The sequence below is a fragment of the Neofelis nebulosa genome, chromosome 6, assembly GCF_028018385.1.
Source record: "Neofelis nebulosa isolate mNeoNeb1 chromosome 6, mNeoNeb1.pri, whole genome shotgun sequence".
NCBI lineage: Eukaryota > Metazoa > Chordata > Mammalia > Carnivora > Felidae > Neofelis > Neofelis nebulosa.
In genome coordinates, this window is record NC_080787.1 from 26,730,719 (window position 1) to 26,746,605 (window position 15,887).

At 37.8% G+C, this 15,887-nt stretch overlaps 1 protein-coding gene across 21 annotated transcripts in view; it reads right to left on the reverse strand.

Annotated features, from left to right (window-relative positions):
- FARS2 (phenylalanyl-tRNA synthetase 2, mitochondrial) overlaps positions 1-15,887 on the reverse strand; it is a 632,301-nt gene that overhangs the window by 480,574 nt on the left and 135,840 nt on the right. For all 21 annotated transcript variants that reach the window (XR_009262822.1, XM_058733127.1, XM_058733132.1 and 18 more), the window contains one exon: positions 14,943-15,577. Coding sequence is in view for 20 of the 21 variants with exons in the window: in XM_058733127.1 (XP_058589110.1) it covers positions 14,943-15,554 (612 nt within the window). In the remaining variant the exon portion in view is untranslated. The remainder of the gene's footprint in view (positions 1-14,942; positions 15,578-15,887) is intronic.

A 15,887-nucleotide genomic window follows, 5' to 3' on the forward strand; every position in this document is an offset into this window, starting at 1 on the left:
TATAGCCCTGGACCACATTGGAAAAGTTGGAATCTCCACAATTCATTAGAAGGAGACTATCAGTTAATCTTCAATAGTATCCAAGGTTGGCTGCAGACGTAGACTTCGAATGCTGGAGGAGCTTTTTAACAATAAACCATGGTTAGTCCTACCACTATGGACATGTTTGTTGTGGGTTACTTGATAAATGGTATCATATATATCGATGCATGATGGAATCAACATCTAAAAAGATTTTCAAATTAAACTTGACAATTTCGTTCAAAGAAGAATCATTTACACCACGATTGCCAAAGTAGAAACATACATATTCTACATAGTCCCACCACCAAATTCCCCAAGAAATGACACATCATTGCTATCACAAGTTTCTGCACTGAAAAGGTGAAAGAGTTGGGACAAATGAACTGAGGGTCTTTAACCTTCTAAGAGTCCATCTCCTTAAAATATGGAGAAACATTACCTGGAATGATAAGGTGACCCAAAAATCCCTTAAAAACAGCCTTTTACTGATAATTCTGTACAGTAAGAAAGTTATTATTTCCACTTGTCTAATGTAAACCCTACTGCTTTGATTTGAGCCTAGGTCATAAACCTAAATGATACCTACAATGAATTATCTAAACCCCAATACATACCAGGCCTCCAAGAGTCACCTTTAGTGGATTTGTACTAAGATCTGCTCCCCACAAGACCCATGCCACCCAACTCTGTACCTGAGTCTGATCTCAAGGTAGCTCTCTACCTTACAAGCTTCTAAACCTAGAACAACTATTTCCATTTCTTGGATCTAGAATGTACACGACATAAGAACTTAGGCAAAAATTGTCCCCTTGGCTTCCCCAAGAACATTTAAGTCACCCTCCTATTCTTAGCCTTTGACTCTTAACTTGACTTCAGTCTTGATCCTCCAATCACCCCAACAGCTGACATCTGGTCATTCCCAAATTAGGCAGTGGTTCTATGTCTTCCTATAGCTAACTTAACCCTAACTTCTGCTGTTATTCATGTAATCCACCACCAAACATAGTCCCAGTTTGGATCTCAATGTGATCCAAGAGAGGTATTATAAAGAAACAGCAGAAGTGGGAAGAGAGAATTACTAAGGGAATAAAGAACAACAGCTTTTCCAATTTACTATAGACTTGGGCTGGGAATTACTGACCTGGAGACTGAACTATCTCCTCGAAAGTGACTTCTAATTTCACAACCTAATCCAGGAACATATCATACTGCTTAAGCTATATACAAAATCCTGTGTGTGTGTGTGTGTGTGTGTGTGTGTGTGTGTGTGTGTGTATGTTTAGTATCCAAATCTCTCAGCAGATTCCCAAATGGTAAAAGAAAAAGAGTAGAAATCATTGCTATGATGAATTGCTATAGATTGCTATCAATCATATATATAACATTAAAGTCTCCATACTGGTGAAAAATAACACTGTCTTTAAATGATGCATCTGGCTTAAGAAAACTGTTTTAATCTTTCAAATTCATTCATATTAACCAGTTTACAATTTCAGAGACCTACCCCCAGATGAGTCTGGGGGATGACATTAGACAGAAGATTCAAGGACAAAGCTTCAGAAAGCAGACACAAGTCAAACAGCAGGAGCATCATCTTTTAAATCTAAGAGAAGACTCGGGTATCTGACCCAACAATTCAACAAGATATGTTTATCACAGGTTAGTTGCTGGATCTGAGACTGGCTGGTAAAGAAAACTCCCTCTCCTTACCTTTCCCACCTGTACCTACCAAGTCGAAATGTGAAATTACACCATCCCTTCCATACAAGTAGGTTTCCGTAATGTGTACCACACAAAGAAATGTGGTCTCCAGCAAGGTGTAAAGTCTACTGCAAAAGAGCATATATCACTGTGAAAATATTTTTGCTACTTTCACACATCACTTCAGCTAGTACAAAAAATACTCCTATTGTAAGTATGTGGATTAAGTAAAAACCTAATGAGGCCCTCTTGGCCTCCAATAACAAAGGCAGAATGTAAATGATAATGATTTTCCTGAGATCTTCAAGGGATGAGATGTAGAGGATATTCATCTGTTTTTCTCTGGAAGCTATCTTGGTTCAAGAGTACAAGTTTACCCTTCAGAACATCCTCTGTCCTTTATACATTCCATGTACTAAGAAGCAATAACTAGAGAGCTTGTCCACAACCTAAATTACATTCAGAAATTTTAAATTAGAATCACGGACAAATGTTTGTGCCTCCCTAAATATGACTTTCTCTAGCAACCCATTTATTGGGTGAATAACAGCCTATCTCCCTAAAGACTTCTAGATACTCAGGAAAATGAGCAAGCTGGCTGTGCCAGTTACCAATGTATTGCCTCTCACCCACAAATCAATCCTCCATTGACCGCTCTGTGAAAACTGAGTTGGGCCCTTCAAATGTTTTTCCTTTGCCAGCTGGCACAATGTTAAACTCTGTCAGTAGAGGTCTCTGAAAAGACATTCATTGCAAAGGGATTCCTGCTGGATCCCACGTGCCCTGCAGTGTAAACCCAGCACTCAGCTCACCACAGTGGTCAGCTGCTTCTTCCACTACCCTTTTTAGGCAATTTTATAGTAGAGTGCTTCCCACAAGACACCACCTCCAACATAGCTTTCCCTGGCACCTCAAAAAGCAGATTTTCAGCAAATTCCAGAATGTGGACATCCAGCAATTTCACCAGCATGAAACCACTACCACCTCTGTGCCATTAGTGAACCACAGCTGGGGGTATGGGGGAGGGGGCTCTTCCTTAAGAACTCAGTGTTAATCCTAGGGGTATCACCTGCTCATTTATCTGCTAGTTCTCTTTACATCTTACTAGCCAGTCCCTCATTACCCCAGTTTTCTATGTTATAGTGAATAATTCTTTATATTAACCTTTCCTTGGCCCATTACTATGTGGTTTCTGTCCTGCAATCCAGGCCTGAGTGACAGACCTGCTCCTCTGGAAGGCTGGAGCATAAGAGTCAGCTCTGAGAATGCCTGGCCAGAAGGGTGGACTGGTGAGCTGCCATGCACTGAATTATATTAGTTGCCATCCTTTGCAGAGTAGAAGCTGGCAGACAAGAATAAGGGAGACATGCAAGTGCCACACTTACCAACTGCTACTCTGTGCAGGAGCCTGAGTTAGAGACACTGTTAAGGAAGTGACCAACCAGTTGGAGATACCAGACATACACAAACTAAGAGTTCAAGGCAGGAAGTACTGAAAGCTCAGTGAGGGTCATGGGCAATAACACTAAGGGTCAGTGACAGGTTCTCAGGAGGCTAAGACACTAGTAGTTTCTATTTTGTCATAGCAAGAACAAATTATCTGCAAAAGCCTGTGCCACAGAAAACAGAGACTGGTCTCTCTTTAAATGCTTCTCCAACCCCCACTTTGTCCTCCAATAATGGGTTATTACTCAAATCCAATATATTGTGGACTCCTGGCTGTGACCAGTTGTCTTTTGCTTCACTGTCAAGCGATATACCTAAGTAAACACTCGGCTCGAAAAATAGAATTTAAAATCAGAAAAGCCATTTCAATTTAACTGTGTCTTTGGCAGAGGGAGTCCTTCCTAAAAGATTTTAAAGAAGAGATTAGGGAAACATGGTGACTATAATCTATCAAAGCCAAACAAAAATGCCTTCAATAAAGCCCCTCCACATGAGGCTATTAAGGAAACCCAATAACCACATGGTAGAGAATAAAACCCTGTCATTCACTAAATGATAGAAAAGTGATTCAGGGTAGAAAGCAGGAATAAAGAGACTACCTTTGGCTCACCACAAGAGTAACAGTGGGGAAGCTCAGAAAAAGAAGCCCAAGAACAGGAGGGTTCTAATGAACCATCTGGAAGGTGGGAGAGATTATCAAAGGGAGCAAAAATGAAATTTGCTGATGATAAATGAGAGTGGTTTTCTAACATGGATGAGCCACAAAGGATGTCAAAAGGGTTGTTCTAAATGAAGGATATCCACTCCAGTAGGATTGAGTATTACAGGAAGGAGCACAAGCCATGGAAGAAACCCCTTAACCACACTCCGACAAGAAGAAATGGGGAATGACAGTGATTATTTTTAAAGGAGTAAGCAGTTGAGATGGGATGGGATATGAACTTCGACCTCTTGATGAAGTAATGTGTTGTGGTCCAAATTAAGTCAAAATTTACTTCCCTACATACCTTTAGTACTCATCTCTTCTATAAAAACATTCCCCTTTGTTTCCATGTAGATATTCATAAATTAGATATTAATTATAAAATATTTACAACTTCTCCATAATATAACTATGTCTCCATTTATCACACCATACTTGTGTTTACTTAGAAATATAAGACTTTACTTTGTATTCTGTAGGCCAGTAAAAATTTCAAAAAATTCTAGGAACGAAGATAAGGTTGGCAATGCTTTATTTTGCCAAGTACAGGCATATTTTTAAAATTCTATCACCATCACTTCATAAAGGAATATTTGGATAGTTATGAAAGTGGCAAGGAAATAATCTCAGGACAAGGAAGAGTCCTTTAAAGTGAACAAATATATATTTATAAAACCTGCTACATTGCTCTTATATTTATAATTTTCCTGGAAGATCAACAAAAACTAGGTGAATGAATGAGGACTTGTTACTACACTCAAGTTTGAGAATTACTAGCCAAGAAGACAAAAACAAGATAGATACACACATTCTTAAAATTAAAAAGAAGCAGCATTTAGATTTTTTTTAATAATAACAAAGACAGAAATAGGAAGAAAGGAAGGCTCATCATGAACAAACTTAAAGTCAGACAGAAGTATAGCTTGCATAGGTGTGTATGTAAGAGAAAGACTCTGGATAAAACTGACCCAGAGGAAGTCATTTAAGGGGAATGAAGACAATGAAGACACTCTGAGGAAACAAAGACTCTGCAGTGAAGAATAAATTGCAGAGCATCCTACCTCCTCCACAGCCTCCTCGATGCGTTCCTGTACTGAGTGCATTCATAGGAATCGTACACAGGACACAGCTGGTGGAACAGGACAAGACATCTCCAGGGACAAAAGGAAAATATAGCTTCTTTGAACAGGTCCAGGTATGTACTTATTATTTTTTTTTATATCAGATTAAATAGATACAGGATTTGTATGGGCTCCCTCTGGTGGGTCTGTCAAACACATGAGATTTTCTACTCTTTGCAAAATAAATGCCTCACATGTTTAGTAAAAATTCAGTTTTGAAGGAATTGAACAGTGATGCTCAAACTTTTTAATCTCAAAAATCCTTCTATGCTCAAAAAAAAATCATACTTTGTGGCATTATTAGCAAAGAATAATGATGCTTGCCACCACTCACACTCCCTTCACCTGCCAGGTAATCAGTGTCTTGATTTTGATGTTTATCACTCCCATATATTTTTCTCACACCTACCTACGTATTTATCTAACCAAAAAAACACGGTATGCGTGATGGGGGGAGAGAGAAGGAAAGAGAGCTACAACAAGTGAAAACAAAGAAAGCATAAGCAAGTATACAATGAGAACACTTGTTATTGGGCATATTCTAAAATATCTATTAAAAAAGACATCGCAGTTTGGTATCACTCATAACTTATTTGTTTCTCTCAACCCTGTATTAAAACCTCATCCTTGTAGACATAAATACTCTATTTATGTTAACTAAAATAAAGTATTCAGTGTACAAATAGCCAATACTTTCTTTATACTTAAAGAAAAAAATGCCACATTAGAGCATATAATTAAAAAAGAAAAAAAAAAAACTAGCAAATAACTCTACAAAGTGGAGACAACTATATACACTCCCAAAAGAAAGGTACAAGATTTGTGGTTCCTCTAGATTCTTGCTACTGGCCAGGGTTATTAATTTTTGCCAGTCTAATGGATTTGGAACAATATTTGGTTCTAGTACTTTGCATTTTGTTATTTGCGGATAAAACCAGTACTTGTTTACTAGTTGATAGACTATTAATGCTGATGAGATGAATAATTTTAAAAAATTTACACAATAAATCATTCATATAGTGTATAGTGTATCATGTTTAAAGAATAAAAGCACATACATGTGTGCTCGCCACCTATATCCATTTTCAGAAAACAATACCAAAAACTTTGCAGCCCCTTTCAAGCCCCTACCTGACCACAATCCCCTTGCCACTCCTAACAGAGGTAACAACTAAATTTTTTCATTATTCCCTTGCTTTCTTTAATTTTTCCACATATGCACGAACCCCTATGTAACATATTAATTTTTCCCATTTTTTAAACTCTACATAAATACAATCATACAATGTAAGTTTCTGTAACTTTCTTTCCTTGCCTAATACTACTTTCTATATTCAGTTATATTGATGTATATGTTGTGACTTACTCATTTTCACAGATATTTCACAGATTTCACTTATTTTCACTCACATACCACTGTATAAATATACCATAATTTACTTATCTGTTCTACTCTTGGTAGAAACATGGGTTGTTCCAAGTTTGGGTTAATACTAATAGCACTATGAACATTCTCATCTATCTGCTAATATAAGCACTCAATCTTAGAACATATCTAAGTATATACGTGGGCATGAAATTTCAGGTGTTCTGATTTCATACTCCCCCAAAGCATTGCCATGGCTCCACATATTGGCCAACACTTGGTATTGTCAGACCTTCCCTACTGGATTTTTTCAAACTAAGACCTTTTTATTTGATAACATTAATCTCTTAGCTATACACACAGCAAATACCTCCACCCTGCCTGTTACTTGTCTTTCAACTTCATTTATGAAGGCTTTTATTAGACAGAAATTTTACCTTAATGTAGTGACTCTTTAACAATGTTTTCTATTTAGGATTTTTCTTGTTTAGAGAGTCTCAGTTTACAATATTATAATCTACCTTCAAAGTGATAATAATAATAATCTCTCATATCATCTTAAGTTTTAAAGACCTCTTCACAAATGAATTGTCAATCCATCCAGAATTGCATTTTGAATTAGGTGTGAAATAAAGATCAATTCTTTTTCCCTACACAGATAATTGTCTCCGAGCAATTCATGTAGAATCCATCATCTCTCCACTTATTTAACATCATCTCCATTTTATAGTAAGATAATAAAATCACAAATATGAGTAGAGCTATTTCAAAATTCTCTATTTGACTAAACTTGTGCCAATAATAAACCATCTTAATAACTAGAGCATTAGAAGTCTTGACAGCTGGTAAGGCATGCACCTTATACCTGTGTTGTAAAAATTATTCTGGCTATTCATAAACTTGCTCTTCCTATGAATCTGAAGATCAGTCCTTCAACTTCTCTAAAATACCCAGTGGATATTTTGATTAGATTTGTGCCAAATTTATAGATTGATTTTGGAAGAACTGCTATTGTCATGATATTGTTTCCTAACTACGAATCTGTGATCATGACATATCTCCTTTTTCTCTTCTTCTTTTACATCTTTTAATAATATCTGATAATTTTATCCATAAATATCTTGACCATCTTCTGGAACAACTATAACTGGGCACTTCAAAGTGTTAGTTGATACGATGAATGAAATCTTTACTCCTTTATATTTTCTAATTGGCTATTACTTATGAATAAGAAATGTATTTTCTCTATATTATAGTCTTTATACCCATCAACTCTACTGAACTCTCGCATTAGTTCTAATAATTGACCTGAATATTCTATTCAATTTTTGAGGCAAACAATCATATCATTTACAAATGAAGCAGCTTTATCTCATGTTTTCCAATGCTTATTCCTTCCATTTCTCTTTCTGGCTTACTACATAAAGTAGAACTTCTACACAATGATGAATAGCACCAGTAATGGCAATAATCCCAAATTATTGCTGATTTTGATAGAAATGTTTATAATGAGTCACCACTAATTATGATGTTTGCTGTGACTGCTTGACAAATATCATGTCAGTTAAGAAAGTTCCCTTCTATTCCTAACTAAAAGTTTGTATAAGTCATTAATGTCATCCAATGCTTCTTTAATGTCATAAAACATTAAATGCCATCAAATTATTTTTCTACCTCTTTTGAGGCAATCACATGCTTTTTCTCCTTATAGAAGTTAATATAATGGAATAAATTTATAATAATAATATGGTAGAACACAATACATCAGTGAATTAAATCTGCAAATATTTCACTTAAAAATTCTGTATCTATTCATTAAAATAGAGAATCATCTGGGGCACCCGGGTGGCTCAGTTGGTTGAGCGTCTGACTTCGGCTTAGGTCATGATCTCACAGTTCATGAGTTTGAGCCCCACGTCAGGCTCTGTGCTGCCGGCTCAGAGCCTGGAGCCTTCTTCGGATTCTGTGTCTCCCTCTCTCCGCCCCTCCCCCACTCATGCTCACTCGCTCTCTCTCTCCCTCTCAAAAAAATTAAAAATATTAAAAAATTTTTTTTAAATAGAGAATCGTCATTAGAGAGGGAGGGAGCCAAAACATAAGAGACTCTTAAAAACTGAGAAGAAACTGAGGGTTGATGGGGGGTGGGTAATGGGTATTGAGGAGGGCACCTGTTGGGATGAGCACTGGGTGTTTGTATGGAAACCAATTTGACAATAAATTTGATATTTTAAATAAATAAATAAAATTCAACATATAAAAAAATAAATAAAAATTAGAGAATCATCTATGTTCATAAAGATGAAAATTCTAAAATTTTCTTTTTCATCTAGTTTGTATATGAACACGTCTAACCACATGAAATGAGTTTGATAGGTCTCTCTTTCTATTCTCTGAAACAATGTACAAGCCTTTCAGACTTGGTAAAAACATGTACAGTCATCTCAGGATGATGGAAGAGAGGCTAATGATCCTAGATTTAATTGGCTTCAGTCTTCTATGGAAAGCAATGTATTCTCTTATACTAATATCTCCTGCTTCCTCTTTGTTTTTTAATCTTAATAAATGTCTCCCAGGGCACCTGGGTGGCTCAGTCAGTTAAGTGTTCAACTTTGGCTCAGGTCATGATCTCACTGTCACTCTGCTGTCAGCACTGAGCCTGCTTCAGATCCTATGTGTGTCTATCCGTCTGTCTGTCTCTCCTGCCCCCCATCCTCTCAAAAATAAATAAACATTAAAGAAATAATAATAATTGTTTCCCACATGAAATCACGGAGCATCTCATGATTGTCTGAAACCTTCTTAAAGATCTGGACCCCAGTTTGTGTTCACCAAATGTTTTTCTAATTAAATGACTCCAGTGTTTTTCCTTCAGTCTTTTTCTTTAAACTTTTATCAGAAAAATTTCAAATATGTGCAAAAGTAGAAAGGATAATGAATCCTCACATATTCAACATCCAGCTTAGATAATTAACAATTCATGACCAATCCTCTTCCATTCATCCCCAAATGCCTATCCCCATATTATTCTGAAGAAAACCACAGACATCTGATCATTTCACCCACAGTATTTCAATATGTATATCTAAAAGAAAATGACTTTATAAAAATATAATACAATGATCATACCTTTAAAAATAAAAATAAAAGAACTCATTAAATTTAAATATTCAGTTAGTACTCAAATTCCCAGTGGTCTCAAATGATTTCTTCCCTTAAAGATGTTTTCTCTTGATAGGATCTATCAAGAGATAGATTGTGATTACTTGATCTTTCTTCTCATCTTTAATGTTCTTGCCATTTATTTGACAAAACTGAATCATTTATCCTGTAGAGGAGGGCTTCTCAAACTATCTGTGTTGAAAGGATGGTTTTAGATTTCCAGTCGGTCTTATACTAAGACCCGGTCCCACTGTGCACAACTACTAAACACTCTGAGCACGTGCAACTCGCCAAGATCATCTAAGAACACCAGAAGCAATTTATTATATGCTATTCAACAAATTGAATATGATGGCTAAAACATTTCTAAACACTGCTCCTTAAACATTTCTAAGGTCTTCCTTTTGATTCTTCTATTTATTCATTATGCAGGTAACATCTTGAGTAGCATTGCTGTCACATTTCCCACAGGCTGGATTTTGCTTATTAATTCTCCATGGTGTTGTTTAACATGTTTCTCTGTACTCTGTACTTTCTATAAATTTGGAGCTGGATCTAGAGATTTGATCAGATTCAGGTCCAAATTTTTTGGCAAGACTTTAGAGTTGGCATTGTATTCTTCCATCAGGAGACCCAAAAGGCTGGCCCTGACCCTTCTTTTTGGGATGTTGGTGGTCATTGGTGAACAATGTTATTAACCAGTACTAAATGTCAAAGGCCTGCTAGTAAATTTGGTTCTCCAAAGTTTATTCTCTGAGAGACTCAGATCTCCTGAGCCACCACTGGTTCCCTCCATGGCCTCAGTTGCTGACACAATGCAGATCGTCCAGCTGTCAGTTGTGAGTTCCCAGCATTTGTGAAGATCTGAGGGAGAACCTGTCACCCAGCTGTGTTGGAGATGGGCTTTGCTATTCCAGTTGCTCTGTTTTGTAAGATTTGTGACTATTAAAAACTATTCAACCTATCTTCCATTTTTTAAAAACAATGCTGTTTGCTTTAGCATCTTAAACTGAACTTAGTTGATAGATATTTTTCAGGGTTTAAATTTTTTCCTGGGGCACCTGGGTGGCTCAGTCGGTTAAGCATCCAACTTCGGCTTGGGTCACGATCACACGGTTTGTGAGTTCAACCCCGCATCGGGCTCTGTGCTGACAGCTCAGAGCCTGGAGCCTGCTTCAGATTCTGCCCCTCCCCTGCTCATGCTCTGTCTCTCTCTCCCTCAAGAATAAACATTAAAAAAATGTTTTTTATTTTTTTTTAATGTTTATTTATTTTTGAGACAGAGAAAGACAGAGCATGAGCAGGGGAGGCTCACAGAGAGGGAGACACAGAATCCGAAGCAGGCTCCAGGCTCCGAGCTGTCAGCACAGAGCCTGACGCAGGGCTCGAACTCACAGACTCAGATCATGACCCGAGCCAAAGGTGGACACCCAACCGCCTGAGCCACCCAGACACCCCACATTAAAAAACAATTTTTTTTCAAAGAAACTTAAAAAATAATTTTTTCCTAAATATATTTTAAATTAAATGTACTACAAGTATCTTTTTAGCTATATCCAACCCATTTTGTTTTATGTTTCTACAAAATAAAGTGACTATTTTCCCCCACATCTGAGCAGTCTAAAGAGTGTTTTCATTGCTGGTTAGTGGTAAGTGATTTGTAATTTACTGTAATATGTCTCTTTAACCCATGAATACTATAGCTGTGAATTTTTAAACGTCTGAGGATGTGAAAAGTTTTTATTTTCTTTTCTTCCTGCTTTCTACCTAAACTACATTGCAGTCAAGCATAGTTCTATGTTATTGATTCTTTGACAATTGTTTAGACTTCAGCTGTCCGCTAGTCTATGGACAAGTTATTGTAAGTAGCCCACACTGTATGCCTTTGACTCTGGGGACAGAATCGGTGTGTGTGTATAGTTATAGGATTTTAGTTTAGCTACAAAATTTTAAACATAAACATAAATCAAGCCTGTTAATCATGTTTTCAGGTTGTCTGCATATTTACTCATTTTGTCTTCTTAATCCATTGATTTTTGATTCAAGTCATTTAAATTCTACTATGGTTATAAATTTATCAAATTTAACTTTTATTTCTTCAGTTTTGGTTTATGTATTACAGCTATGATGTTGGACACATTAAAATTTCTGATTCATAAAGCATCATGGTTGATGTATTCTTTATTCATACTTATCATTGTTCCCATAAATTCTATTTTGTCTAATATTAATATTGCTGTACCAGCTTTCTTTTGGTAAGTATTTTTTTTTTTTTTTTTTTTTTTGGGACAGAGAGAGACAGAGCATGAATGGGGGAGGGGCAGAGAGAGAGGGAGACACAGAATCGGAAACAGGCTCCAGGCTCCGAGCCATCAGCCCAGAGCCTGACGCGGGGCTCGAACTCACGGACCGCGAGATCGTGACCTGGCTGAAGTCGGACGCTTAACCGACTGCGCCACCCAGGCGCCCCGGTAAGTATTTTTTGATATATCTTTTTCCTACCCTTTATTTTCAGCCTCTAATATCGTTTTGTTTTGGACCTCTCTAATTGAAAAACATCCATTATGATAATGTATGTCTTTTTTTTTCTGTTTATTTTTGAGAGAGAGAGACAGACAGACAGACAGAGAGCAAGTGGGGAAGGGGTAAAGAGAGAGAGAGAATCCAAAGCACGCTCCAAGGCTCCAAGCTGTAAGCAAAGAGCTCGGTGTGGGGCTCGAACTCCTGAACTGCAAGATCATGACCTGAGCCAAAGTCGGACACTTAACTAACTGAGCCACCCAGGCACCCCTGATAATATATGTCTTCAATTGGTAAATTTAACCCATTTAGATTTGTGAGTACTGATATGTTTAACTTTTTTCTAAATAAAAAGGGTTTTCTTAACAATTGATAGTTAAAATATATTATGTGTGTGTCACATATATATAGACAGAGAGAGAGAGAGAGAGAGAGAGAGAGAGAGTCATAATTCAGCCATTTCTAGGCTTATCATTATTTCTTTTACCCATACCTCTGTATTTACTTTTCTTCTTGTTGACATATACCTTATAGCGATTAAAACAATAATTACAAAGATTGTTAAAAACCAGACTTCTGTATTATTAAAAGATAATAATATAATTGTTAATTACATATTACATAAGTAACATGATTAAAGTTACTTAAAAGTCCTATTCCTAGGGGAATAAACTAAAGGAAAAAACTTTTTTTTGAGGGTTAAGATTAGGTCAGACTTAGTACCAACACTTTAGTTGAGGCCAAGAATTAAAAAACAAAAACAAAAACAAAAAAAACCCTCTCTCTCCCCAACACCATTCTTGAAACTAACATTTTACTTGGGTCATAAACAGGTTCCACTTACAAAGCAGCCCCCTGAAAAGCAACAGAATACAGAAGAATGGACAATGAACTACAAATACCTGAGTTCAAGTTTTAACCCTACCACCAACTGGATGGGTAACCTCGGGCAACGTTTGGGGACTTCAGATTCTTCATGGTTCAAATGTAAACAATCGATCTCATGAAGTTTTCAAGAGGAGTGAACGAAACAATAAACAGGAACTCTTATCAAACTATATCATTAGTTTTATATGTGTAGGTATTGTGTATAATTTTTTTAACTATACAGCAGAAAATACAGTAACATTATCAGTCCAGATTAGTCATGTTTGCTATCCACTAAATTGGACTGGACCCCAAATAAGAAAACAAGATGAAGATCAGTTTCCTACCCCTCTTCCTATTTTCCACCTTCCAAGGATTTTTCCTCCATTAAAATGCTAGCGTAAGTCTCGAAGCTTTCCCTGCCACTTTCAAGGCATTCAGGCTTACAAATTAGTGAGCGCTTTCCTTTCTCGGTGTTTTAATGAGGTAAGCTGGGCTGAGCACCTGCCCGCTGCTGTGACCTGGACATCATATTACTAGCATACGTCTCCTCCAGGACATTAACTGTAGGTGACATTCTACCACTTGGTCTTATTTCCTCGACTTTCACCTGTCTTTGTTCGCTTCCTTTTCATTGCCCAATAAACCCATATCCTTATTAATAGTACTAAGTCTGACTTAGAAAATAGACAGCTATTCCAACCAGTAAGAGTGCTCATTTAAGCAGCTCTGCAATCAAGTTTGGGTGGCCTTTTTGTGTAAAGCTAACCTACTGCTGTATTATCACAGACTCACAGGAAAACAGCACATCCTGAGGCAAACAGTTGTCTTGTATGACATGACTCATTTAATACAAGAAAACAATGGTCACTTATTAGCCTAGGGATCATATACTATTCCTTTCCATGTCCAACAACCCATTTAGCTTATGTTCACAGGAGGGAGTTTTGTGATGATAATCATCCCTCCTATTTCAATGAACACATTTGGAAGAAGTGCTAAAAGAGTAAAAGTAAAATACTTGCTGTGCTTCATTTAAGTCCATTTGTTTCTTACATAAAAAACAGAGGGGCACCTGGGTGGCTCAACTGGTTAAGCGTCCGACTCTTGGTTTCAGATCAGGTCAGGATCTCCTGGCTCGTGAATTCAAGCCCTGCATTGGGCTCCGCACTAACAGCACAGAGCCTGCTTGGGATTCTCTCCCTGCCCCTCCCCTGCTCATACTCTCTCTCTCTCTCAAAATAAATAAACTTAAAAAAAATAGAGACTTAAAAATAAATGAATGAAAGACTAGTGCTAATGCAGGTTTTTAGGAAACAGACTCAAGCTTTTAGGGATTTTCATAATTTGCCAAAAAAATTTAGGAAATCAATATATTATGATATCAACTAACAAATGCAAGGTGCTGGGTGCTTTTAAGAATAACTAGAATATCAGATTTCTCAATCAAAAAGCGCTAAGCATCCACACATACACTTGAGGAACAGCAACAACTAAGACACCTCACAAAGAAAAAAATGTAAAGCACCTACAAATGTAAAGCAGGGAAGGGTAAGGGAAGAGCTTGGGGTAAGAACAGTTTCCAATCTCAGCCAATAAATTGCCAGTCCCCTATATTGTATAAGAAATTCATTAACCTCTAATAGCATGAACACATAATTAACTCTTACGAACCGAGAACTGGAATAATCTGACCACAGATTTCAGCACTGTATGTTCCTCATTTTGGATTGAGGATAGATCTGAACCACTGACTATTCATTCATATGAAGAAATTCTGAAAAAAGCAGGTCAATATTGAAAGAATAAGGTCAGACAGGCAAAAACAAAAGCCCACTAATTTCTGTAGGTACCAACACAACAAATCAATCAAAAATATTGAGGCTTGGCCTGTACAAAGGAAATCATCAAGGATGTATAATACACAAATGCAAAATGAGATCAAGGACAAGTGGTTTCATTGAGATAAACTTTAGGGACTTCAACAAGAACATCCAGGCCTTCTGTCAAGGATAAGAAATGTCTCAAGACTCACCTCATGCTTCGAGAAGAGTCGGACACCCTCCAGCTGGTGGAACACTGGGTAGTGCTGGGAGTCGATCTGGTCGCGCCGGTAGACATCACCTACCACCAGGAAGGCATCCAGCCCAGCACGCAGCAGGTCCCACTGGTGCGCGGACGTGTGAGCTCGCAGCATGTGAGTCCCATTCACGTAATAGTTGTCTCCCTTCTTCCGGCTGGGGTGGTCGGCTGGGATGAGCAGGCTGTCAAAGTTCTGCCAGGTGGTGACCACTGGAGAAAGGTCGTCATAAACTGAGAACAGCGGAGTCCCAAAGCGGCCCACATACTGCTGGTAGAAGTGTTCCTTCACCCTCTCCTTGATCAGCCAAAGAGGGTGATGCTGCTGATTGTGCAGATTCCTACCAACCCTGGAGAGAACTTTCCGGGAGAGGTTGCTGTAGTTGTCCTGAGGGTAGGATTTGCCCAGCAGCTCCAGCACGTTGCCCGAAGCTCCTCGGGCAGCAAACTCTGAAGCAGCAGGTCTTGAGCCCACAGTTTGTTGATGATGGCCTTTGGAGACACCGCTGGCCTTCCTCACCAGGTAGATATGCACGTGGCCAACTCTCCTGAGTGTCGAACAAATCATTGTAGAAACTTATTTCACAGAGTCTGGAAAGAGCACACGTGCAAAGCACAGGTCAGGCTTCACACTGTAAAAAGTAAACATGTCCTTTGTGTCTCCTCCCAACCCCTCACTGTCCTGACATCTGTCTCCCCATGACCTCCTCCACACAGATCAAATTAAGGAAATCTGCTGCCAGAGGCTTAATAGTCACTGCTCTAAGTCAAAAGAACCTTGGACGTCACTTTTAGACACCTACTCTCAAGTTGTCCTTCCCTTGTCCTTGAGTTTGAAGAAATCTTCCTTTATCACATCATGTCATGTCCTGAATCCCTTATGTTGAATAAAACTTTAAAT